Source organism: Cynocephalus volans, chromosome 10 (assembly GCF_027409185.1).
Source record: "Cynocephalus volans isolate mCynVol1 chromosome 10, mCynVol1.pri, whole genome shotgun sequence".
Lineage (NCBI taxonomy): Eukaryota > Metazoa > Chordata > Mammalia > Dermoptera > Cynocephalidae > Cynocephalus > Cynocephalus volans.
In genome coordinates this window covers 27726916-27750258 of record NC_084469.1, presented here as the reverse complement: position 1 = coordinate 27750258, position 23343 = coordinate 27726916, and the positions used below count along the sequence as shown (strand labels likewise).

Below are 23343 nucleotides of genomic sequence, written 5' to 3'. Positions count from 1 at the left end.
TTCCTGCCCCCTCCCCTGCCCAGAGTAGAGCTGTTGCTGTAGAACAGCTGCCCAGTCAGGGGCAACACTTGCCAGGACTCCTGTATCTAAGACTATGTGCCTAGTCCTTGCCAATGGAATATGAGAAGAAATGGCTATCACTTCTGGGCTAAGAGAGTTGAGGAGAAGGAAGGCTTCACTCCCTCATACTCCCAATGCCCTCTGAAAGCTGAGAACTGCCAGGACCTACAGGAGCACGGATTCTCAAGAGTGCAGGAGCATGGGTTCTGAGTGACCATGGGAAGCAAACCTGCGGGCCAGGGACACACCTACATTCACTGTTATGTAAACCAGAGAGAAACTTACCAGGTTCAGCCACCTAACAGCTGTAGTTGGATTGTTACCGTGGCTAGCTCACCTCTAACATAATTGTTACATTCCAAGATGCTGAGATGAAGGAGAGGGGATGGAAGGGAAGGAAAAAATGCTTATTAGTGAGTTCAGAGAGGCATGCTGGGAAAGAAATACATTTTTTTCTTCTATGGAAAACTCTTATCACAGATTGTAATCTCGAATACCTGTAGAGACTAGGCAAGTAGTGTAAGGCTAGTAGATATTAACACCTAAATAGCACTTACTATGTGCCAGGATAAGCACCTATACTGACTCATTTAATTCTCACAAGTTGTGAGCTAGTTAAACTATTATAAACCATTTTGCAGAGGAGGAAAGTGGGGCCCACAGGGGTTAGGAATTTGCTTAAGGCCATACGGCTAGTAAGTGACAGAGGCAGGATGCAAAGCCAGGCAGCTCAGCTCAGGGTCCTGCTCTGTTCACCCCACTATAAACCCTCGTCTCACAGCATGAATGGATAAAGGGGCCAGTGGAAGGCTGAAGCAATGAGCAAAACCATGTCCAATCTGAAAGGGTCAGCCATTCCGCTCTACATGATGCTTTCCAAATGTATTGTCATTCTTCCCACCTTCCAAGGAAAGCTAGAAACCCAGATTTTTATGTAAAATCTCCCAATTCTAAACTGATTCAATTCAGTTTCAACCCTCTGCAGCCCAAACACAGCAGACCACACTTAGCCTGGGCTGGCCACTTGCCACCCCTGTTTTCAGAACAGCTGTCTTCTGCCTGTCCAAAGGCTCTGGGGAATCCTGGGTCTGGTGGCCAGAGGAGAGTTACCTCTGTGAACAACAGCTCCTTCAGGCCCATGACATTGATAATAGATTTCTGTATTCTCACTGCCAGCCCATAAAGGTTACAAACAAGCCCGGCATTCAGGAGGCAACTCTGTGCCCTTCTGAGACAATAACAGGCATGGGGGTTCCTAGGAGTGCTCAGGGAGCCTCACAACGAAGTTGGACTTGGTGGCCTGTGCTCAGAGGGAGCTGGTGGATATGGTCAGGACTGTGTGCCTGCTCCCTGCTTGGCCGCCTCTGTGGGGCCACAAGAGCACCAGCAAGGCTCATTAGAGACGTGACATGCTGTGGCTTTCACTGCTGTCAGCTGGAATGGGCTTTGGATTCTTCAAGATGCTTTAAAATAAAACAATAAGGCTCAATTATGCAGCCAAAGGAAGGCAAGGCAGCTGCATACAAAGCAGGGCTTTCTCCTTAACAGGACCACAATCCCAGCTAGACAGTGCTGAGGCCTCACCTTACTCTCCAGGCTACAGCTGTGAGGCATGGTAATTGGATGCTCCACTGCTCCAGCTCTTGGATTATTCAAACTGCAGGATTTCCAGGAGCCTCGGGTTTCAATTTTGGATATGACCAGGAAACAAGATGAGCAAATACCATTTTGCACCCTTATAGTCTATTTCAGCAATATACCTGGCCAAACTAGTGATGATGGTGATAGCAATAAAAGTTAACCAAAATGTAGTGAGTGTTTACTCTGTGCCAGGTGCTGTTCAAAGTGCTTTACATATACTGATTTATTTAATCTTCACACCAGCTTAATTAGGTACTGATATATTATTATCACCCCAGTCTACAGATATGGAAGTCGAGGCACAAAAAGGCTAAGTAACTTGTTCAAGGTCACACAGCAGTTAAGTGGCAGAGCTGAGATTTGAACCCAGGCAATGTGGCCCTAGACAGCATGCTCTTGACCATCACACCAGGGGCAGTCTGCACTTATACAGAGCTTACTGTATGCCAGACCCCGTGCTACCTATCTTCTGTACATTATTTCAATTAATCTTTACAACACCAGGTGAGGATACAGGCATACCTTGTTTTACTGCGCGTCACTGTATTGAGCTTCACAGATACTGCATTTTTTACACACTGAAGGTCTGTGGCCACCCTGTGTTGAGCAAGTCTATCAAGGCCATTTTTTTCCAACAGCTTGAACTCACTTCATGTCTCTGTGTCACATTTTGGTAATTCTTGCAATATTTCAAAATTTTTTCATTATTACTATATCTGTAATGGTGATCTGTGATTAGTGATCTTTGATGTTCCTATTGTAATTGTTTTGGGGTGCAAACTTAATAAATGTTGTGTGTGTTCTGATTGCTCCACTCGCCAATGGTTCCCCCATTTTTCTCCCTCTCCTCAGGCCTCCCTCTTCCCTGAGACACACGATGTTGAAATTAAGCTAATTAATAACCCTACAATGGTCTCTGAGTGTTCAAATGAAAAGAGTTGCATGTCACCCACTTTAAATCAAAAGCTAGAACGATCATGCTTAATGAGGAAAGCATGTCAAAAGCTGGGACAGGCAGAAAGCTAGGCCTCTTGTGCCAAATAGCCAAGATGTCTGAAGCTAGCAGAGGCTGGTTCAGGAGGTTTAAAAAAACAAGCCATCTCCATAACATAAAAGTGCAAGGTGATCAGTTGGTTGGAGTGCAGTGTTATAACACCAAGGTCAAGGGTTCAGATACCCATACCGTCCATCCACCAAGAAAAAAAAGTACAAGGTGAAGCAGCAAGTGCTGATGTAGAAGCTGCAGCAAGTTATCCAGAATATCCAGCTAAGATAATTGATGAAGATGGCTATGCTGGACAACAGATTTTCAGTGTAGATGAAACAGGCTTATACTGGAAGAAGATGCCATATAGGACTTTCATAGCTACAAGAGAAGAAGTCATGCCTGGCTTCAAAGTTTCAAAGGATAGGCTGACTCTCTCGTTAGGGGCTAATGCAGTCAGTAACTTTACGTTCAAACCGATGCCAATTTACCATTCTGAAAATCCTAGGGCCCTTAATTACGCTGAATCTACTCTGTCTGTGCTTTGTAAATGGAACAACAAAGGCTGTTTATAGCATGCTTTACTGAATATTTTAAGCCCACTGTTGAGACCTACTGCTCAGAAAAAAAGATTCCTTTCAAAATATCACTGCTCATTGACAATGTAGCTGGTCACCTGAGAACTCTGATGGAGATATACAAGGAGATTAATGTTGTTTTCCTGTCTGCCAACAAAACATCCATTCTGCAGCCTATGGACAAGGAATAATTTTGAGTTTCAAGTCTTATTATTTAAGAAATACATTTTGTCAGACTATAACTGCTATAGATAGTGACTTTTCTGATGGATCTGGGCGAAGTAAATTGAAAACCTTCTGGAAAAGATTCACCATTCTAGATGTCACTAAGCACATTTGTGATTCATGGGAGGAGGTCCAAATATCAACATTAACAGGAGTTTGGAAGAAGTTGATTCCAACCTTCATGGACGACTGTGAGAGGTCAAGACTTCAGTGGAGGAAGTGACTGCAGATGTGGTAGAAATAGCAAAAGAACTAGAATTAGAAGTGGAGCCTGAAGACTTGACTGAATTGCTGCAACCTCATGATAAAACTTTAATGGATGAGGAGCTGCTTCTTATGGAAGAACAAAATAAGTGGTTTCTTGAGATGGACTCTGACCTTGGCGAAGATGCTGAGAACATGGTTGAAATGACAACAAAGGATTTAGAATATTACCTAAGCTTAGCTGATAGAGCAGCAGCAAGCAGGGTTTCAGAGTACTGACTCCAATTTTTTTTTTTTTTTAAAGATGACTGGTAAGGGGATCTTAACCCTTGACTTGGTGCTGTCAGCACCACGCTCACCCAGTGAGCCAACTGGCCATCCCTATATGGGATCCGAACCTATGGCCTTGGTGTTATCAGCACCACACTCTCCTGGGTGAGACACGGGCTGGCCCCCGACTCCAATTTTGAAAGAAGTTTTACTCTGGGTAATATGCTATCAAACAACATCACATGATACAGAGAAAACTTTCATGAAAGGAAAAGTCAATCAATGTGGTAACTTCATTGCTGTCTTATTTTAAGAAATTGCCACAGCCACCCCAACCTTCAGCAACCACCACCCTGATTAGTCAGCAGTCATCAACACTGAAGCAAGACCTTCCACCAGCAAAAAGATTACAACTCTCTGAAGCAGAGATAATTGCTAGCATTTTTAAGCAATATTTTAAAATTAAGATATGTACATTTTTTAGGCATAATGTCATTGTACTCTTAATAGACTACAGTATAGTATAAATATAATTTTTATATGCACTAGGAAACCAAAAATTTGTGTGACTTGCTTTATTGAGGTGGTCTGAAACCTAACCCACAATATCTCCAAGGTATGTCTCTAATCATCCCCATTGTACAGAAGAATAAATAGGTTTATAGGCTCACATCACTTCCATTTAAACTCATTGGTCAGATATACAGAAAGAAGGCTATGTGATGATGGAAGCAGAGATTGGAGTAAGGCATCTACAAGCCGGGTAATGCCAACGGTTGCTGACAGATGAGAGGCAAGGTACAGATTCACCCTCAGAGCCTCTAGAATGAACCAACCCTGCCCACACCTTAATTTTGGACTTCTGGCCTCCGAAACTGTGTTTCCTGGGGTCACCACCCAATATACAGCTTGTACTCAGTTCTTTCTCTCAAAATAAGTTTCTGGAGGAGCCCAAGCTAAGACAGCCATCAGTGGGTTCAGAGCCAGGAGCAGATAAACCTTCACCAATTGCTGAGGAAGATGGCCAGCAACCATTGCAGACCTGTTTTCTTACAGTATATGATACACTAGGGGAAAAGAACAAGACTTCCACCTCTGATTCCACGGAGGGATTCTGAATGGTTGGATCACACAGCCACTCCTTGGACAAAGCAACGAATATGGTCTGCACAACTGGCATGGTCATATCACATGCCCTTCTCAGTGGGAGAAGTATTGCTCTAGCATTTGTGGCCTCCTGCCCCATCAAAAGTGGTGTGAGTCAATCAAATGGCAGGCTGGGAAAGGAACTGCACAGATGTATGGGTGCTCGTCCTGCACTCTTTTTGGAATCTGTCTTCAGGGAGCTAGCTTCTCTTATGCTCCTTCTTGCCAGAAGCTTTCAGTGCTAGCTGCCATGTGAGATGCAGACCTGTCTTTGACCAGCCACTTGTGCAGCCAGCAGTGACCATGTGACTCAGGTTTAGTCAATGAGATCTAAGCAGAGGACTCATGTGCTTCTGAGAAAGCATTTTTTCCTGATGAAAAGCGACAGATCGAGCTGCAGTGGCCTTTTAACCCTCCCATTTCTTCCTGCCTTGAATGTGGACATGATGTCTGGAGCTGCAGCAGCCATCTCGGGACTATGAAGCAAAAGACATAAGCAAAAGGCAAAGACAGATGTAGAGAAGCCACTCCCTGCTGTGAACCTCTGGAGCCATGATGGCAAACACCTACCTCTGGACTTACTATATTCAGAGAAAGAACAAAACAATCTTATTTGTTCAATGGTCAGGTTTGTTATTACTAGAAGCCAGAAGCATTTTTTTCCTAATATGCTAGGTCAGGCACATAGTTGGGACTTAGTAAATGCTAACTATTTCATTGTTGGATATCCAGCCCCATTGTGATTTTACTGAGGTAAGCGAATGAGAGTTGTTTGGAGCATGGACATAGGAGCCAGGCTGCCTGGATATGAATTCCGGTTCCACTATTCACAAGCTGGGTAACCTCGGGAAAGTCACTTAACCTCTCTGTGCCTCGGCCTCCTTGCTTATATGATTGGTATAATAAAACACCTACCTTGTAGGGTTTTGTGAATGGTAAATGAATTAATATAGGTAGCGTATTTAGAATAGTACCAGGAATAAACTAATGGCTATGAGTATTAGGTATCACTAACCATATTATTCTGTATGCGTGGCTTTCCCCCATTTTTCACTCTTGTGATATGATGCTGGTCTGATTAAATCATGACAAAACAAAACAAAAAATAAACTCATTGGTCAGATCTAGGCAAATGGTCCCACTCAATTTCAAGAGAATCAGGAGTGTAATCCTACATTACACGGTAGGTAGGATTACATTCCTGATTCTCTTGAAATTTCCCCCTGGAAAACAAGCGGGAACCAAAATATCTAGTTTACAGTCCTAATGACCTGCACAGGTCTCCATTAGTTGGGGAGGACCTATTTGGCTGGGTTTAAAATATCGGCCTTTCTCTGCATTGCCCCCTTTCAGGAAATGACATACTTCCATCAGGGAGAGGGGCACAAAATGACAGGAATTATCCTGGGCAGATGAACATGGTAGTGAGCTAGAGACACACATCAAAATTCTCTTGGGGGCACGTGAAGTTTGAAAAAGGCTTCAGGAAGAAAAACACTACAGCCCTTGAGAATCAGCATTCTAGAATAACATCTTATCAATGGGTCCTACTGGTCCAAACTGCAGGAGCAGACGAAGGAGAAGATGAAGATGCAGATAAAGAAGAGGAGGAAGAGAAAGAGAAGAAAAAGGTCTTTAAATGCTTAGACCAGTTATTCAAAATCCCACAAAATCCTCCCTTGAAAATGTATAATCATTCTTTTTTTTCTTCAATAAATATAAAATGTCAGCATTGTGTTGGGGCAGGGATACTAGAATTAAAAGACAGTTTTATAATTGCTCAAATGAGTGGATATGAACAGTTCAGGGAAGGATCATGGGCTGATACTGGGCCGATTTTCCAAAAGCCATTCATAGTTCCCTTCTCCCTTAACGTCCTTTACAATAGAGGCTGAAGAGATAAAATTCCTGATTCCCCAGCCCTCCATGCAGCTTAAAGATGGCCATGTGAGACCCAGCTTTGGCAAACAGCATAAAAGTATTGCTGGAGCATAAAGTGTATGAATGTGTGGGGTGGGGGAGGGTGAGGATGAGCATAGAACAGATCACGGATGGCCTGGCACATTTGCATCTAAGGAGCTCAGATTTTACTTTGCAGGTGATCAGGGGTGCATAATTTGACTTAGGGGCTAGAGCAATCACTTGGCTTTAATATGGAACATAATCGGGAGGTGGAGGAGAAAGGCTAGAGGCAGAACAATCAGTTATTGCAGTGGCTTAGATGAGGGGTGATAAAATGAATGTTTAGATGTTCATAAACATTTATTGAGCACCTCTTCCGTGCCAGGCACTATGACATTCTGGGACTACAAACAAGGCACAGGTCAGAACAATGTCCTCTATCACCAAGTCAACCACAACCCAAGGGTAGGAATGAGGGGTACTCATGTAACCTTATGTTGGGGACATTCTAACCCCTGCCCCAAGTCCAGGAAATGCAAACAGGGTGGGGGTGGGGCCCAGAGGAATTAAGGCTAGCTCGATTCTCCAGCAATTTGAAGGGGCCCCAGGACCAGCACAGTGGTAGGAAAATGACTGAAGAGGCTGATGGCCCTTTTATGTACATATCTTACCCAAGCCCTGAGGTTTCCCCAAATCTGGTTTAGTTATTTTAAATCATTGCACACGGCAAATTAGAAAAGGGAACGGCATGTTATAAAAAGGCCTGGACTCAAAAATAACCCGATCTGATGAAAACGGTCTGAAATTAGAGAATGGTGATGGTTACAGAATTTTGTGAATGTACTAAAAACCATGACTGTATACTTTAAAAGGATGAATTTTACAATATGTGAATTATATCTCAATAAAAAATTAATGCTATGGTTTGAATATCCTCTTCCAAACTCACATTGCAATTTAATTGCCATTGTGATGGTATTAAGAAGTGGGTGTTTAAGAGGTGATTAGGTCACGAGGACTCTGCCCTCATGAATGGATTAATGCTATCGTTGGAGTCGTCAGTTGGTTATCACGGGAGTTTGGCCATCACAGGAGTTTGGCCCCCTTTTTCTCTCTGTCTCGTGGACGTTCTCACCACATGGTGCTTTCCACCATAGGATAACACAATAAGAAGGCCCCCACCAGATGCAGCCCCTTCACCTTAGACTTCCCAGCCTCCAGAACTGTGAGAAATAAATTTCTTTTCTTTATAAATTACCTAGTCTGTGGTATTCTGTTATAGAAGCAGAAAACTGGCTGAATCAGTTAATTAATTAATTTTAAAAACTGGAGAAAAAAATCACCACGTGGTGCTAAGCAATCTTGGGCTTAGTAGTTAACCAGTCAGAGCCTCAGTTTCCTCATCTACAGACAAGAATAGTTCTTACTTTACAAGACTGTTCTGAATTTTAAATGTGGTAATGTAGGTAAAGTACTTAACATAGTGCCTTACAGATAGTAGGTGCTAAATATATACTAGTTCCTTCCCTCCTAAGTGCCAAAGAAATTTTTTAAAACAATCATTTTCTCAGCAGCTGCAAGACATGACATATGCTTTAGGCAACCTCCCTTCAGACAGGGTTGTCTCAGGCAGACTTTAGCAAGGATCAAGTGGGACAACAGGAACACAACTGAAACCAACTCTCACTGCAGAAAGACTGCAGATTTACTCTGCAGTGAGGATGCAGAGCAGAAATAACAAGGGAGAGTCATGTGGTGTAAATCCAGCTACACAGACAGAGCGGTGGTAAAGAAAGTCAGGTGGGCACAGTGATTTCTGCTTATGATTCTAGTATGGTATACAAACAGAGTCGTTCCCAAAATAGTCAAATCTGCCCCAACACCTGGACAAGTCCGTGTGGCTACAACACAGCAGCGATGTTTAGAGATGATCCATCGTCCTTGCTATGGTTTCTCAAAACCAAATGAACCAAAAACAAACCTTACACAACCAGAATTTTTTAGCACAGTACCAAGGCAGAGAATTTATTTTCACTGAGCCTCTTGTTTGTGACTATTCTGAAATTGACCGGTACTTATCAAGTGCCTGCCGTGTGTCCAGCTCTGTGAAAGATATTATTCTGAAAGAGAAAAAGAAACAAAAACCACAGTCCTGCTCTCAAGAAACCAGCTAACCTCTTAGTTTGAGAGCAAGCTTCACAGTAAACACATAAAAGTCATCGTGCCTTGCACAGAGCAGTGGTTCGGTTGTTATTTGTTCACTGGGTCAATGAATTAATAAACAGCATCATAATAAGACAATTGTGCAGTGTGGGGCTCACTCTAAGAACCACAAGATGGGTTGGAGTAGTTGGGAAAGGCTTTGTGCCAGATGCTGCTAGTTGCCTACTCAATAGCAATTCTTCCATTTTTCCTTGTAACAGAGCCTCTATTTTATTTGAGATGGCCATATGCCCAGATAAAATACTACATTTCCCAGACTCCCTTGTAGATAGAGATGGCTAGTAAGATAAAAACAGAAATTGTCAAGAGAGGCTTCCAGGAAAGTGCTTAAAGGCTGACCAACTGCTGCCACTCACTCTTATGTTCTTCTTCCTGTTCTTCTAATTCCTGTTGAAAACATGAATGTGATGGCTGGATCTCCAGCAGCTATTTTAGACAATGAGGCAACTCTGAGGACAGAAAAGCAGAAAGACCAAAAAGCCTCAATCCCTGATGATCATGGAGTCACCATACTCTCCCTGGGCTGTTTACCTTTAGAATTCTTACATGAAAGGACAATAAACTTCTCTCTTGTTTAGGCCACATTTTTGGGTTTTGTCATATGCAGCAAATCCATATCCTAACGAATATTAAGTTCCATGGAAAACTCAGGCCTTAAAGGAAGGGTTGGCTTTGGCATTGGGGAAGATGAGTTGGAGGGCACCTAAAATGACAGAAAGAGCACAGGAAAAGACACTGGCAGGAATGAGCACTGGCTGAAAGCAAGTGGGTAGAGAGTAGGAAAAAAGGAGATGGCTCTGTAGATGTCAAGGGAAACAGGACTTGATTAGAGAAGGACTAGGGACTACAAAAGACCAAGAAAGCTGTCTCCCTCCGAAGGAACAAAACATCTGTAGACTGAGCAGCGGCCTGAAAATTCCTGGACTTAGAATAGTACTACTACTAACACCATCTAAGATCTTTTCAACACTTATGTATCCAGCACTGGACTATGTATTTATGCACATTATCTCATTTAGGCTTCCCAACAAGTCTATGAAATAGTCTTTTATTATTACCCTCATTTTGTAGACAAGGAACAGTAGAGGCTTAGAGAAGGTCAGTAATTTGTCCAACATAAGCCTCACAACCTTGCAAGCTGGGGTAATATCAATCCCATTTTTTCAGATGACTATAATGTTTCTAGCATTATTTCAAAGCCAGGAAAAAGTATGAAGATCCTGACTTTAAAACATAAAGATCATTGGGCCAGCCCATGGCTCACTCGAGAGAGTGCGGTGCTGATAACACCAAGGCCATGGGTTCGGATCCTATATAGGGATGGCCGGTTAGCTCACTGGCTGAGCGTGGTGCTGACAACACCAAGCCAAGGGTTCAGATCCCCTTACCAGTCATCTTTAAAAATAAAATAAAAACATAAAAAACATAAAGATCCAGAGCCAAATACAAAGCCAACTGCTTTTGTGAATAGTCTCTTAACCAGAAGAAAAATAGACCAGAGGAACAGAAAAGTTTTCAGGCTTGGTTGTGTTTATGATTTGTACAGGAGGAAGGAATTGTTAAACATACCCATCCACCACCCTCTGGCTGGACATAAAGTGTTCATGAGGTGAGATGGTAGTAAGATAGTCGGGGGGAAGGCTGGAGGGAGACAGGTATCGAAGTGCCCAGCAAACAGTGACTCAACGTCAACTTCAGTTACAAATGAACCACAGGAAAACTCTAGCTCATGTGTCTCACATAGTTTTTAAATATCTCTCCACAATAGGGATTGGAAAAAAATTATTCTATCACAGTTAAGACTGAAAATTCAATACCCTGAATTAAGTTATTCAGACACATCCACTGAACATGAGGAATTCTTCCTGGAGCAACAATGTCATTTGTCACTGATGGGAAGGGGAAAAAACCCATAAGGTTACTAATGAGCTAGGTAACATGAGTACCTAGGAAAAAGATTAAAAATAAAGTTTCCATTGACAACCAGGCATCTGAAGGCGGGGCCTCCCAAGTGGAGAAATCTGGCATTCTACAGCTAGGCTAGGAAAGTGTTACAGGCTCTACAAAGCATCAGCTTTGTAGACTGACTCTAGTTCAAGTGCTGACTCCACCGCATGCTAACTGTGTGGCTCTGGGTAAGATTCTCTACCTCTCTGAGCCTCAGCACCTTCACCTATAAAATGGTACTAATCATTTCTATCCACTAAGATGGCTGTGAGGGAGATGGTCTGCTGCTCCCGTTACTATGACTCTGACAGGACTTATAGCTTTAGTGTTCTCTGCTTAAAATTCCAGGAAAGAAGAGGCTGCAGGATATAATGGAAAGAGCCTAGATCTGGCTCCAAAGCCCCATCTTGAGGGTCATGAGCATGTTACCTTGAGGCCACTTTCAGGGCTCCAGGGTCCTCTTCCATCTGGAGAGGGGCAGGAGTACATCAACTCTAAGATTTTCTTCCAGTTCTAGGTTCTTGAATGTTGCTGAGGTTCTAAATAACATTCTTTAGTCACTCATTTCAGGACTGGAATAGTTACCCACTGGAAAGGTGTTTCGTTATCTAAAAACCTACAATTTCTACCCCAGGAGGCAAAGAGCCAGTGAGAACCTTGAGGGTGGGTCACCAACCTGTGCAGACTCTGCCCTTAACACACACCTGGCGTGAAGTAAGACCTTGATAAATGCTCACTGAGTAGAATGGACAGATGGATGGATGAGTGACTGAACAGATTCCAAGGGCCAGCAAAAATAGAGAAGAGAACACTCATCCACTGAACAAAGTTTAACACAAGGAGAAAATGCTACCAATTAAAAATACTAATGATATTTACTATGTCATCTGAACTAAAACCAGAATATCAGGTGAATAGTTTCTGCCAGTCAACAGAATGCCTGACTCTAAAGAGCCACATTCAGAATGAAGTGTGCCCTCTGTTTGGTCCACAAGGAGGGCAGACACAGAAGGGATGCCACAGGCTGCAGAAGGGATGCATAAACCCCAAGAAGGACACATCACCCAACTCCTATGGCAGGGGTGGCACAGAAGCACACCAACATGCAAGGAAAAACACCAGGTCCTCCACATGTGGGAATGCAGCTGTATCTGCCCAAGAGTGCCCAGCCAATGCGGGGAGGGCTGAAATCCAGCAGGTGGTCTGCGTACCTGTGAGAGTGAATCCACCCAGAAGCCCCACAGGCAAGTGGCACAGCCCTGATGGGTGACCTCAGCAGCAGATGGTTTGGGGTCTGCTGGGACTTTAGTGATAAAGAAAACAATCACGCATGCACACACACATACACACACACAGATATGTACTTCATGGTCTCTATGCACCAGGTGCTCTGCTAAATAAACTCTTTAAATATTTTCTCATATTTAATCTTTGTAACTATCCTGAGAGGTATGTATTAATATATTTTTAATTTTTATTTATTTATTTTAACTGACACGTAATTGTATATACTTATGGGGTACAATCTGATGTTTTGATACATATATGTTGCAAAAATGATTGGTTCAGCATAGTTAATGTATCTATCAGCTCATGCATTTATCATTTCTTTGTGGTGAAAACATTCAAAAGCCTCTCTTCTAGATATTATGTAATATACGAAACTTAGCTGTAAACCATAGTTGCCCTACTGTGCAATACAACTGGTAGGTACTAATATTTGAGGCAGAGCAGCTTGGTATTTTAAAGCATGGACTTAGCAGACAGACTGCCTGGGTTCAATCCTAAGTGCTACTTGTATGCTGGGTGACCATGGGCTGGGTTCTGTAAGCTTTTCAGGCCTCATGATTCTCACATGTAAAATGGAAATAATGATAGAGCCTGTCTCACGAAGTTGTTGTGTGGTGTAAATGAATTAATATGTATAAAGTGCTCAGAACAGGTGCTGGCAAAAGTAAGCCCTCAGTAAGTGTTAGCTACTCTTATTATTCCTGGCTGATAGACAGAGACTGAGGCTTGGAAAGGTCAGTGGCTTGCCTGTAGTCTCAACCCTGGCAAGGGGCAGAGCCAGCACAGGGACACAGTAAGATAATAAGTGAACTGGCATTCTAACTTATTTAAACTCTAATTTTGCTATCGCATGTGGTGGAAAACAATCCATCTTGATTTAGGAATCTGCCCCTCATCCAAGAGAAAATGGCCCTTTTCCAAGGAGGGGGGCACCTTTGTCTCTGGGCCTTTTTATGTGAGGCCTTACTTGTTCTCTTCTCCTTGAAACCCTGAGATTATGCAAAGCCTGGACTGCCCAATAAAACCCCACCTTCAGTTAAGTACCTCTGAATACAAATAATGGGTGTGATCGCTGGTGGAGAGAAATAGCATGAAGGACAATCCAACAGAAGAGCCTCATGAGCCAGATTATCACTCTGCCGTGCTGCCTGAAAGTGTCTAGAAAGAGCCAAAGCTGTGCTAGAAAAAAACATGTATTATAGACAACCAAACCATTTGTGATCCAGAACGATCTGAAAGTGGGAAGCTCAGAAACGTCAATTCAAAGAAAAACAACCTGTAGTAGTGGTTAACACTTACGGGTGCTTACTATTTGCTAGGACCTGTTCAAAGCCCTTTTAAAATATCCCATTTATTCCTCGCATCAACAGTATGAGGTAAGCAGTGTTTATTAGCCCCATTTGATAGATGAGGAAACTGAGACGCAGAAGAAGTCAAATAATTTCTCCCAAGGTCACACAAGCAGTCTAGCTTCAGAGACCCTGGTCTTAATCAGAACTTTTTGTCAAACCCACACCAAGAAATACACTCTACATCAGCACCCAGTGTATAATCACATATTTATATATAATTGAAAAAAAGTTTTAAAACAGAATAATACAATTAAGTATTATTAATAATAATACAACAGAGTGCACGTACTGTGCACTCTGATGTTTTCTACTCTATTCCATCCCATTAAAGTATATATCAGTCAATAAATATTTATGGAACACTTAATATATGTTAGACACTGTTCTAGGCTTTGAGGCTGTCAGTGAATGAAAGAAACAAAAATCCTTGCCCTCTTGGAGCTTGCATTTTACTGGAAAGTGTGAATAAGATCCTCATGCAAAACTGTAGTGTCTGAGGTGGTAATCTGGTGAGTGCTACATAGAAAAATAAAGCAGAGAAGGCCAAAGTTGGCCAAGGAAGACCTCGCAATGTTTTTACTGCCCAATACACTGATTTCAGTGGGCTGTCACCCAGTATGAAAACCTTTGCCTGCCCTGAATCACTCCACTCTAGTGCTCCCGCTGTATGTTTAAAGGCTCTTTCTCTGACAGTGTGTGCACATGCAATTATGTGTGACTACATGCATATGTATATATGTATGTACTCATGAACGTATGTGTGTGCATGATGTATGCATGTGCACGTCCACCTCAATTCACTTCCTCACTGAGATGGTTTTGAAGACAGGAAGCAGACCCCCACATGAGCTGAGTAGGGGTTCCCTGCACAAGCCTGCCCTGCAAGAGATGACCTGGAATGGGACCTGAAACACAGCTCGGGTACCACTAGCCAAAGCCATGAGTGCCAGATGTGTGCCCTGGCTGGAGTCTTTAGTCCAGAGGAAGAAGTCTTTTTATCATTGGCCCACCCAGAGGTGGCACCTTTTGCAACTCATTAGCCCACAGGCAGTGCTGGTTCTTAATTTGCATCAAGGTGCCCTATGTGCTAGAGTGTCCTTAGGGAGAGAGGAGACCATTCACAGAAATAAAAATCACTTCCTGGGGGAAATTCAGTGCACTGGGCTCACCTGGCAGGGTGACTGATGTGGGTCTGGAGGGAGATGAGATTGTAGCCAGCTCTGAAGCAGGTGGGGCCACTTAGGAAGCTTCCATTGAGGGCATTTGGAACTTGGCACTAGAGTGAAATCTTCAGATTCTTCTTTTAAGTCAAAGGGGCCCATAAAAATGTTACTAGCATGGGCGGCAAAAGCCTTACCTATGGGAAAAACAGCAAATCCCTGCTAATGAATAAGTATAATTGATCAAAACAGATGACTTGATGGACCTTCCAAATGTGCTTTTAGCAAAGTGGACAGTTTTTCATTCAAATGCGTACTCACCCAGATAAGATCTAATAATGGAGATTTTGGAACAATACCAGCATTAGTGATTTATTTACTTTTTTCTTTCTCTTTCACTGAGCAGGAAGGCATCTTTTAAATTCCTGGTTGCAGCTTGACCCAACCAGACACAAATGTATGCTTTCCATGTGGCTGAGGAGACCCTGACAGTGCCCAGCTTCAGCAAAGGAGCAGTCACATGCCAGCCCCATCCCTATCTGACCTTTCCTCCTTAGCCCCATTTCCACTCCCTGACCTAGGAACAGCTGGGTGGACATTCAATTCAATGCAGTCGTCCATTTATTCAGACAATATTTATTGAGCAATTACTATTTGCAAGGCACCGTCCAGACCATGGCAAGCGGATTCAAAGATGATTAAATTCAGGCCCTTTCCTCGGAAAAGAGGGCAGACGTGAGGGGAAATAACAGATGACAGAAGCTGGAGTGAAGGTTTCAGCTCACTCCAACAAGCACTTAATCTTTCTGAGCTCTAGTTTCTTCCTTCATCCAACAAAGGCACTGGACTAGACATGATCTCAGGGCACCAGGCCAGCTCGAAAACTATGCTTCTAAGCCTTCTCCTTCTCAGGCTCCCAGGAAGCTTCCTTTCTAGGAAGGGGAAAAGTCAGTAAGGGGGTTGGGGAAAGTTAGGATCATCTACCTTTCCTGAAGTGAGAGGCTGTTTCAGTTTGGCCCCAGCACACAATGCAGGCTGGGGAAGATGAAAGTTCAGAAAATTAAGTGGAAGATTTAGACTTCCACGCCAAGGAATCTGGGGGGAAATGGATGGGGGAGCCATTGGAGTCTGCAGGGAGAAGGATATCATGAGGGTGGTGCAAAGGAATCTGACGGACCGGTGGAGGGTGGGCTGGAGGGGATCGTGGTGAGTGACGTTGCAATCATCAAGAAGAAAGGCTGAGGCCTGAAGTGAAAGGTTCCTCTCAGGGCCTGGCCGAACGCACCATTCCATCAGCCCCTGCCATCGCCATACCGCTTATTTTCATAAACTCGCCCAAGCCCCAAGTCATTTTGCACTATCTTTTTAAAGTTCCACAAGTGGCTTTAAGGCAAACATCCCCGTTCTTCTCAGATGCCTGAGATTAAACAGGACCACAAAGGTCTGTCACCGAGGGGTGCCGGCATCCCACCGGGATGGGGGCCTAGTGGGGGTGCACCTACCTGCAGAAGAGCCGTCCTCGGGGTCCGAGCTGTTGTGGCTGCAGTCGCTGCCCCTCTCGGGCGAGCTGTGGCTGAGCGAGTCCCGCTCAGGAACCCGCAGGAACCTCTTGCGCCCCCACGGGAGGAGGTGCTCGCGGGTTCCGCGCCCAGGGGGCTCATCCGCGGCCAGGGGCGAGCCCCGACCGTCCTTGGCCTCCGCCTCCAGCTGCTCCAGGTCGCGACTCCGGCGCTGCTGCCGCCGGCCCCCAGGGATCAGGTGCGTCCAGCGGTGGGGGCTGCCCGCCGGCGCCGGCTTCTCAGCCTCATCTCGGGTCCCGAACCGGCAGGGGGCCAAGAGCAAGTGACCAAGGACAAATTTCTCGTTCAAATCCACCATCTCGAAGTCATGGTCACTGCTGTTGGCCCCATCGTCCGTGCCCGAGGCGTCCGGTTCGCCCTCCTCTGAGCCCCGCCCCGCACGGGTCCCCGAGGATGGCTCCTCTCCCGCGGCGCTCGGAACCGTGCCATCGTGGCCGGGGGGCGTGCAGTCCTCCCGGGGCCTGAAGAGGAGGCGAGGCTGCAGCAGCTGCTGGTGGATGGCGGCGGTCAAGCTGCGCACCGCGCCCCCTCCCCCCGCCGCCCCGGGCCAGGCGGGCAGGTCCAGGCACACGTAGGGGGGAGACTCGGCCTTCGCCGCCACCTCCGGGTCGGGGCGCGCCAAGCCCGGGGGGTCTCCGTCGCCGCCCGCTGCGTCCTCCTTCTCGCACGGTGGCGGCTCCGGCCTGGCCGGCGCCTCCCCCGAGGCTCTCCCGCTGTCCCCGTCTCCGCCCGCCGGGCGCCCGCTGCCGAGGTCCAGCTTCTCCCCGGCCAGGGCCGCCTGCAGGTAGACGACTTTGAACTTCTCCTCGGCCAACACCTGTTGCAGCCGCTTCAGGTTGAGTTTGCAACGCTCCAGCTCCCGCTCCACGTCCATCACCGAGTCCAGCCTCATGACGGGCGCCTCCTCCCCGGGGAACTCGGCCCGCCAGGAACGCTCAAACTCCTGCGGGTCCCACATGCTTGGCGTCCCGTCGGGCCTCCCGGGCCGGCTCCTCAGCGCCGCAGCCGGTCGGGGTCGCGCCCGGCCTTCTCCAGGAGACCGCGCTGGCGCAGTCGCCTGCGCTTCACTTCAGCCCCAGACAGAAAAAGAGAAAAAATAAAGTTTTTCCCCTTCCGCCCTCGTGCCTTTCTTTTTTTCCTTCTGGGTTTCGCCTCCCTGACGTAAGCGGCCACCCGCGGCGGAGGCGGGCGTCTGCGGACCCTGGGACCGCCCTGGGCGGGACACGCGGAGTCACCGGCCTGCAGCCCACGCCGCCGGGCCGGGCGCCCCGCGGGCTCGGGCGTCCGGAGAGCCGCGGCGGGGGGCGGAGCTTCGGTGGCGCCGGGCCAGGCCCCAGGGGCGCGCCTCGATGCGACGCCCGGGCCGCGCGGCCAGGAAAGGGCCGCGGCGAGGCGGGCCTGCGTGCTGCCCACCTCAGAGGCGCCGGCGACTCCGCAGCTGGCCGCGGCAGGGCCCACTCGTACCTTCCCGGCCGGTCCGGCTGCGCAGCTCCCGCGGCAGCGCGCGGTCGGCGCGGGCTCCCTGCACCCGAGCGCGGGGCCGCGCGGCCGGGCGAGGCGCGAGGCTGCTGAAGGAGCGCGCGGGGCCGCCCTGGCCCCAGCCGACCGCCCGCCGCCCGGCGCCCCGCAGCCTCGGCCGCCCAGCCTCAGGGCGGCGCCAGGACCAGCAAGGAGAGGGTGGGGAGAGGCACGGTGGCGCGGCGGGGGCAGGGGTCGCGGAGAGCTGTCTAGTGACCCGCGGGGATTTATTGGGTGCCCTGAGCTCACTCGTCCGTCCAAAATCACAGAGCAGTGGAATCCAAAGCTGGGAAGAAAACCGGGTTGTTTGAGTCCCTCTAAGCGTCCTCCCCGCTGCTCCCTACAGGCAAGGACGGCGGCTCCAGGTGGCTCTGCTGGAGGCTCCTGTGACTGAATCAAAGCAGGCTGCAGGGGCCTAGACCCAGTAGAGGACCCTCTACTCCACCTCCTCTGTGGCCTCAGACTATTCCCCTTGGAGGGAGAGAAAGGAGGCGCCGGGGTGGGGTGGGGGCCCCGCTTCTCCCTCCGCTCACGCCTGCTGCGCCCCGCTTTCCTGTCCTCTTTTCCAGGGTTCTGGGTGAGGTCCTACTGCCTGAGAGAGCGGCCCTGATAAATTGTCTTGTGCTCGCTGGGAACGAGAGGGGGGATCTTATCAGTGATCATTTTTCCTTCGTCTTAAGGATAAGGAAATTGATATTCTGAGGCTAAGTGACTTGGCAGCTGGAAATTCTTCCTCCCCACAGCGCCCTTTGGGGGTTGGGGATAAACTCAGCGACTTTCTCTCCAGCTCCCTGCCGCTCATCTCTCACCTGAACCATGGCACAGGCCATCATGGTCGCACTTCCCAGTCCTCTTCAATTCATCCCTCAAGGCTACAAGGAAGATATTTCCTAAGCACAAGGAGATAGAGCCAGGCTTTTGCTCATAACCCTTCAGTGGCTTCCCATCACCTGCAGGGTGGAGCCCAGGCTCCTCTGCATGACACAGGGGGTCCTCCCAAATTTGGTCTTTGCCCACCTCTGTCTTCCTCCTGTACTTTAGCCTTACCAACTCAATGCTGTCCCCAGAGACCTCACACTCTTTGTGTGTGCCTTTTTCTCTTCCTTATAACTGTTTTCTCACTATGCACATGCAAAACTCCCTGCTCCCTGGGGATTTCCACCTCTGAGAAGCCTTTTCGCCCCCTTCCTCTCGTTTGTATCACCACTCAATCTTGTGCGTGCCTTCATCTTCGCCTGACCTTGTTCCACTTTATTATGGTTATTAGTGACACCTTTTGTTTTCCCTGCTCTAGAACCTCTTGAGGGGAGGGACTGTGTCTTTCCTATTTTTGTATTCCTGCTGCTTCTTGCAGAGTGTGATATAGAGATGATTGTTCATTGTTGAAGGAAAGTGAACTAATGAATGAATGAATGAACAGACAGATGAATGAATCCCCCACCTTGCACTCCTGCTGGGCTTCTCCTGTTGTCAATCACTCCAGACTGGAACAGATGTGCTTCCCACAGAAGCTTCTCAGCTCCAGAATTTCCTTTCTCGTCAAAGTCTGTGTTTACTCATTTTACTAATATCCCTTCTTCCTTCTTCATCTTCTTTTTTCTTTTCTTTCTTTCTTTTTTTTTTTTAATTTGGTGTGCCACTGGCATGAATCATCTGGTATGTGTCTTCATACAAGACTGCTATGGGGGATGCGTATGTTTTAAAATACTCTAATTTAGTATTCCCCAGTTTGAGTGATTTCTCAGTCCTTCACCTAGCTCCTTAATCTGCTTTATCTCCCACCTAGCTTCATACTTTGGAGCCCCAGAAGCCTTCACAATCTGCTTTGTCCACTGGGAGGGACTGAGGAACTCCCAATGCCAACAGCCAGCCAGTGCAGGGGTATTCCATCAAACGGAGTCCACAAGCATCTTGGCCTCTGTTAAGATTCCAGAACAGGAGAGAAAATGCAGCACAGCAGTGATGGATGACCCCAGTCACCAGCATATTGATTGGAAGATGTCTCAGTGTGCACATTTAAATGCACAAAGAAAAAGAAAACTACAAGTTACTATAAGCATCAATTTCTGAATGTTTAAGTTCCCTGGGAGGATAGTTTCAACTCTATCCTTTAATTAAATCAGTGGTATGATTCCCTTTTGGCCCAAGGAAGTTGTAACCAATACCACTAATTTTTTCCACAAGGACCAATATAGCTGGAAATGCCAGCATACATCTTCTGTAAACAGATCCCAGGAGCAGACTTCATTGTCTCTAGCTGGTGGGTAGTTCAGCTTTATTGCTGGGCTTTGGGTCATCACGAGGACAGGGGTAGGGAGGCTGACATTTATTGAGTCCATACCTCTACTTGCCATACATCTTTGATCTCATCTAATTTCTCACAACAACCCTGTAAAGAAGGTATTATTGTCGCCACATCAGAGAGAGAGAAATGGAAGATCAAAGAGGTTAGAGGTCACAGCTTGTCTGCTGGGTTCTACAGCCCAGCAGTTTTGCAAGGGCGTGGTCCTGGTACCTCTGTCATTTGTACTCATTCATTCAATAAACATTTGTTGGGCACCTCCTAGGTGCCAGGGCCTGGAAAATTAAGTTTAAACTTTGTAGCCTGTCATATCAGACCCTTCACAATGGATCCTCTGACCCCAGCTTCCTTTTCCAAAATTTCTTCTGCTTGCTGCACCTATTCAGCCACCCACCTGAGTGACCATCTATATCAGATGCCTTTTGTGTCCTGTGCCACCTCCCCTTGGTCTATTTGAGATTTCTGCTGCAGCCGCAGTGGCTAGTTCCCATGGGCTTCTGGGGTCTCACTTCAAGCACCTACTCCCACTACTCTCCTCTTTTCTGCCTTAAGACTTTGTTCAAAGTCACAAAGCTCTTATGAGCCACCCAGATGGAAGCTTCCATGGGGGAAGTTAACAGCCCCAGGGGTATCTCATGGCCAGTGGAAACAGGCTTTGGTTTATAAATACTTCCAGGTTCCTATCTTTGGAGAGCTTTTTGAGGTATACTTTACATGGTGGCTTATGGTCTCAGACAGGAGTGAGCCCCTGTTGCTCACAGTGTTAACCAATCAACAACAAGTTCTCAGTACCCCACAAATATATATAATCAATAAACAAACAAGCAAATAAACAAACAAACGAGCTCTCTATTGGCTTTCCCTTCTTGTCAGTCTCTGTCTCCCTCTCCCTTACTCCTGCCTCCAGGGATAACTTCTCAAATGAAGTACTTGCCTTGTCTCAGTCTCTGCTTTCCCTATTCCCACTAAGACACCCTCCAACCTCCCCACATGCTCTCCAATACAACCACATGAGGATTTCACCATTTCCCGGGTTATTCCTTGGTCTCTCACGCCTTCCTTCACCATGCTGCTTCCTCTTCTACCTGTTGAGACCCTTTTTCACCTGTCAAAGCCCAGCTCACCTGAGACTTTCACTCTGAAACTTTCCCTTTCCCAGGTCCAGTTAGGCATGACTGTCTTCAGAGGGACTTATCTTGGTTCCAGTACTGGTCACACCACACTGTCATTAATTCTATGGCTCTTCAAGTCCACGGCTCCTCATGTCTCAAGTCCACAAACCTCAGGTCCATGGATCCTCAAGGATCAGATGTTCCTCTTGTTCCTCCAACTGCCCCAGTACCTAACAAGGTATGATACAGAGTCAGTGCCTAGTACTTGTCTGCTGAGTGAGCGAATGAATGATGAATGAGTGAATGAATGACTAGGACTCATCTGGGCTCTTTGGTCCTCATCCCATCTTAAAGCAGGACCACCCTTATCCAACGGGCAGAGTGGGGAGACACCTTGGAAGGGCAAGCTGCCAGAAAGTCTACCTTTAAAAGAATTCCTTTGGATTAACAAGCAGCCTCTATGGAAATACAAAATTTGGCTACCAGTCTCTCACCCTTCAGTAAGAACTGTCTTCGCCTTGCTTTCTTCATGGTTATCTGAGGTTAGTATGAAAGGGCTGGGAGTTCAGGTGGGGGAAGCGGATGAAGCAGAGAGTAGCCAGAAGGAGAAACACCTCAGGAGGGGTTTGGCGGAGGTGGGACCTGCATCTTTGAGTGCTAAGGGTGTGAAGGCAGGAAAAAAGCCGTCCCCTTTGAGTACCTTGTCACCAGGCTCGCATTCTCCAATGCAAGGGTTCGCCTGACTACGAATTAGAATAACCTGGGAGAGCTATTAAGACAGTCCAGTCTGGGACATCCTTCAATCTCCATTTATTCAGAATCTCTGGAATGGGTCCCCAAATCAGTATTTCATTTATTTATTTCTAGCTTTATTGAGACATAATACAGTAAAATTCACTTGCTTTAAGTGTACAACTTGATGAACTTTCGTAATTGTAAATAATCATGTAATCTCCACAACAATCAAGATATCGAACAATTCTATCACTGCAGAAAGGTCCCTCCTGCCCTTTTGCAGTCAATCCCTTACCCCAACTCCCAGCCCCAGGCAACCATAATTTCTAGAATTTCTGTCACTATAGTTTTGCCTTTTCTAGAACTTTATATGTATGAAAGTTGTCTTTGGTGTTTGATTGATTATTGAAACTTAAGCATAATGTTTTTGAGTTTCATCTATGTTGTTACGTGCATTTTCATTTCTTTCCTTCTTTTCCCCTCCACCCCAGGGTCATGAATAGGCATTTTAATGTACTTTATTGTATTTAGCCCTCATTATAATGCTGTGACAGAAGTATTATTATCATCTTGCAGATAAACAAGTTGTGGTTTGATGCAATGAAGAGAGTCATTAAGTTTACATACTTCTTTCCCTTTTATTGCTGAGGAGTATTCCATCCTATGAATATACCCCTATTTGTTTATTTGTTCTACAGTTGTTGGACATTTGGGCTATGTTTGTGTGGACATATGTCTTTATTTATCTCAAAAAAAACAAAAAACAAAAAAAACATGAGAATGGGATTGCTGGGTCATATGGCAACTGTATGTTTAACTTTATAAGATACCATCATACAATGTTTTCCAAAGTGGCTGTACCATTTTTCATTACCACCAGCAATGTATGAGAGTCCTGTTGCCCTACATCCTTATTAACACTTAGTGTTGTCAGTCTTTTCACTTTAGCCACTTAAGTCCTAGCCATAGCAGTTAGGCAAGAGAAAGAAATAAAGGACATCCAAATGGGTGAAGAGGAAGTCAAATTGTCCCTGATTGCAGACATAGTCTTACATGTAGAAAAATTTAATACTCCACCATTTTAGCCATTTTAGTGGGTGTGTGATGATGTCT

At 46.1% G+C, this 23343-nt stretch overlaps 1 protein-coding gene across 1 annotated transcript in view; it reads right to left on the bottom strand.

The window, feature by feature from the left end:
* ABR (ABR activator of RhoGEF and GTPase) overlaps nt 1-17521 on the bottom strand; it is a 185427-nt gene extending 167906 nt beyond the window's left edge. The window contains exons 1-2 of the mRNA XM_063108925.1: nt 16985-17521; nt 16486-16921 (exon numbers count right to left, since the gene is read on the bottom strand). Coding sequence (XP_062964995.1) covers nt 16486-16921; nt 16985-17521 — 973 coding nt within the window. The remainder of the gene's footprint in view (nt 1-16485; nt 16922-16984) is intronic.
* Between the last annotated feature and the right edge of the window lie 5822 nt (nt 17522-23343).